Source organism: Mesitornis unicolor, unplaced genomic scaffold, assembly GCF_000695765.1.
Source record: "Mesitornis unicolor isolate BGI_N332 unplaced genomic scaffold, ASM69576v1 scaffold50636, whole genome shotgun sequence".
Classification (NCBI taxonomy): Eukaryota; Metazoa; Chordata; class Aves; order Mesitornithiformes; family Mesitornithidae; genus Mesitornis; species Mesitornis unicolor.
Window position 1 is genome coordinate 39,881 of NW_010193978.1, and position 4,061 is coordinate 43,941.

The window sequence follows — 4,061 nt, forward strand, 5'->3', positions numbered from 1 at the left end:
GAAATGACCATTCTCATACTTGGATCTCTTAGAAGTGATTTTCTGTGATGAGGGCATGTAACATGCAGAAGGGGGTAAAGTGATGAGGGTTTGAAATAACCACTGTACTGCTTCAGTTCTTTTCTTAAGACTCTGAGCTCTTTTTTCTGTTGGTGTGTGATTTTTCACTCCTCTTGTTCTGGGAGCCATTCTTGGTTTTCTGAATGACTAATCCTCTCCCTGTAAGATGTGAGGGTATGTCTTTGAGTTTGAGCAGGCTCTGGGTGCTGGATGAAGCCAGTAACACTGACTAGAATGCTTGGAGGCAGAAATGGGCTTGCAGTCATCATGCTCTCACCTTGCCTTCTCCACCCTCACCATGCTGCTGGGGGGCTGTAGTTAGGAGGCACCAAGCCCTGCATAGCCATAGCTATCTGTAGGGAGCTGCATTGCTGCTCCCATGCATTCCCCCGGCTTCCTGCTGCGTGCTGCGGTATTGCCGATGGAGCAATGATATCACTTGTGGTGATATCTGACCCATCAGTGATCGCTTTCCCAACCTATGGATTTGTAATCCATCTCTGTCAGTGGATTCTCCTGAGGGGAGGGAGGCACATCTGTGTGAACTGGCGCTGAAGTTCATCTGGTGAGATGCCATGTCTCAGGCTTGTAAGCGCCTGACCGTATCATACAAATTCATCTGAAGTTGTCAGTCTGCATGCATATTGTAGGGGGTCCAAGCCCCACAACTTAGGTTGTAGGGTGTTTTTTTTTTAATTTTATTGTTTTTACTGAGGGCTCTCCTCACTAAAAAGGAAAAAGATTTTTTTGCAACAAAATTATGGACAAGTAGAGCCAGTTGTTACAAATTCGCAGCTTTTGAAGACAGTTACATATGTGCAGGTAAGTATTTACTTAACACTTTTTAATATTATACTTTTTCAAGGAAGCAAAGATAAAGTGCATGGAATTGCAGTGTGTGTCCGTAAGAAAATAAATCCTATATCAACTTCTTTAAATTCTCCAGACATACTGTCCTCTTAAAACATAGAGCAGAAACAAGTAGATTCAGAAGTGATTTAGGAGTTGGTGCCTGGCTAACTGGAGCTGGGATACTTCTAGGAAAGCATAGGTAGAAGGGTGGTAGGCAGTGTCCAAGAGGTGGGTATTTATGAAAGGTATTGATGGTAGAATATATAAAGCTGTTGCAAACAAATCCTTGAAGTTCTTTCTACCAAAGAAAATTATTTTTTTAAAAGTTAAGTAGTTTTGGTTTGCATCTAGGATTTTTATAGGCTCCATGCTTGTACAGATTTTCAGTAAGGATGGATAGTACCTTAATAGATTTGGTTGGTAAGTTGGTGGAGAGAGAGGAGAATACAGCAGTCTTGATTAAAAAAGAAAATAAAACAACCAGTTGATTCTCATTAGTGTCATAAGATCTAATTCCCTTATTTACATTTTTAAAGATAGAAATATGTTACTGAATCAGCAGATAAGGAAGGGTACCTCTAAAATTACAAAATTCTGTATAGTTGCTGTCTGAATTTCAGTCCTCTGAGAAACTAATTGAAATTAAATTTTAAAGTTTTAAATTAAATTTGACTTGTTAAAGTACATTAAGTCACTATTAAAATTTCATCATTTCAGTTCAAGCTAATCTCTTAGGAAATAAATTGAATAAGCTTTGGCTCAGTTAGTAGGGTCAACATTTTTTTCATCTAAAACCTGAAAAGTAAAAGCAAAAGTCAAACTTACAATATCCCTTTTAGAAGAAAAGAGCATGTAACTTCAGAAGTTATGCTTTCGTTGGTACAATATTGAGTAGACTTTTCTTTCTCATTTGCTTATTGTCAGTGCTTAAATGTTAAAGTTTTGTAGTCAAGTGGCTTATAAAGCTAATCAGCAATGGTATTTTTTCATGTGCTTCTGGAAAACAGGGCACCTGTGATACAGCAAGCTTCCCATGGTAGAGGCGGGTAATTCCCTGGTAAATTTGCATCTCTTCTATGGGATGAGTGCAAGTCTACTACAGTACTTGCCCACTAGAAAGTAATGTTTTATAGCTCTCTTTTGTGAATGTCTCTTGTGTAAAATAAGCATTTACAAGTGTAGAAATGTGAATTCTGAGATGACTACTGTTGGCACAGGGATGTTGGCAGGTGTACCTGGAACTACTGTTAACTACATCTGCCTTGCAATCTTTTACCAAAAGTGTTGCTGTTGGAAACCATCACTTTTATATTTATAAAATGCCAGTTTTAGCAGCTGTTTGGGTGAGTGAGATTCCTTAGATCTCAGATGAACCCTGATCAGCACCAGAGAACAAACACACTTGACCCTCTTGGCAATGTTGGATACCGCAGGAGTCACAGGCCTCTCTTGTGGTGAGAGGCTTCAGATGTACCTGCGCTTTCAATGTCTCTGGTGCTTGCAGGGCCACCAAGTGGTGATGTCTTGTCTTTACTTGTACCTCCCTGCAAAATAAATCACATGTAGATATGGATAAGAATTTCAGGAGGCATTAATCTGTCACAAATTTCAACAAATAGAATTCCACTTGGATGTAAGGAAAAGAAAAATTCCCAGGGAGGGTGGTGAAGCATGGGACAGGTGGCTCAAAGAAACTGTGACATACCCATACTTGGAAATTTTTAAAATCTAGGGGGATGAGGCCTGGAGCAATCTGATCTGACATTTGAAGTTAGCCCAGCTTGGAGCTAGGGGTTAAAATAGATGACCTCCGCGGGTCACTTCCAACCTCAATTATTAGGTAATTATATCTGCCATTCCACGGAGGAGCATTGTCTCTGGGAGGCAGAGTTCTTCAGGAATTTTGTGAGCTAGCCCTGTTAGCTGTATTTTTAGTTGGCAAGATTTAGAAGTAGCTGTGGAATCATAGTTGATATAGTAAATATACATCCCCAGGACCACCCTCTTTCCTAAGACTCTCAGAACTTTTAACTAAAACTGAATCCTTACCAAATCTGTGTAAAGCAGGTAAATGTACCAACTTTGCAGAAAAATACATGGAGATACAGGAATGGAGCTATTCATTGCAGGCAGTCGCGAGAAAGATAGATGTGGAAGCTAAGCAGCCCAGCTTCATGCTGTACTGCAGACATGAAAGCTTGGTGTAACTCTTCTGTACAGTTTGGGGAATATTTCTCTTTTTTTTTTTTTTTAAATAAATCCTATACCTTTCAAGTCATTCAGTAGAGTCTTTCTGGTGTTTATTACAAAATAACGAATCAATTTGTGATGGTAATGGGAAAGTGAGTGGGGCTGCAGCTGTCATAAGAGGGAAACCCATCTATGGCAAGGTCAAACAGAGTTCATAACTATATTTACTGTGCTACTTTTTATTTTTAATAAATTTTGGTGCTAATGTCTGTCTGCTTAAGTAATAAAAACATTTTCAGTAAGGGCAAGGATCACTCAGATTCTCATCTGATACAAAGAGTTTAAAGAAAGTAGATTCTATAAAAAAACTTGTGTGGAAATCTGGAAACAACTATAGCATGTTTGATGCTGTGAAGCATGCCTTAGCAAACCATTATTTTCTTAGGACAGCTGTAGTATGAATTAAGCATAAGCTTGTTTGTGATGTCTCTTCATCTGATGTGTGGACTGTGTGGGATAGTACCTACTTACCTGTACTTAGGGAGGGGGAAAAAAATAATCTTTTCTTTTTTCCTTCTGCTCATCCAGATCCACATCCAGAGAACAGAAGGGTGTGACCACATGACCTGTTCACAGTGTAACACTAATTTCTGTTACCGCTGTGGGGAGAGATATCGCCAGCTCCGGTTCTTCGGAGATCACACCTCAAACCTCAGTATCTTTGGATGCAAATACCGCTACCTCCCCGAGAGACCACATTTAAGGAGATTAGTGCGAGGCTCTGTCTGTGGTGAGTGGATAAATGGTCCTTGTGGAGAGCTGCACAATGAGGTGATTGGGAGGGAATAGTAACAGTTAAATAAAAACTGTTCATTTAAAGTATCATATGGGCAGCCTGTTTAGTTATGTAAAAGATGGTTTATTAAATATATTTATTTTTATTTCTTTATATTTATATA

The 4,061-nt window shown here is 39.2% G+C and overlaps 1 protein-coding gene across 1 annotated transcript in view; it reads left to right on the forward strand.

The window, feature by feature from the left end:
* The window catches only part of LOC104543105 (probable E3 ubiquitin-protein ligase RNF217), a gene marked incomplete at both ends in the record, with an annotated part of 43,767 nt that extends 39,875 nt beyond the window's left edge, over positions 1-3,892 (forward strand). The window contains one exon of the mRNA XM_010187632.1: positions 3,691-3,892. Within this exon, the coding sequence (XP_010185934.1) occupies positions 3,691-3,892 (202 nt within the window). The remainder of the gene's footprint in view (positions 1-3,690) is intronic.
* Positions 3,893-4,061: the final 169 nt, after the last annotated feature.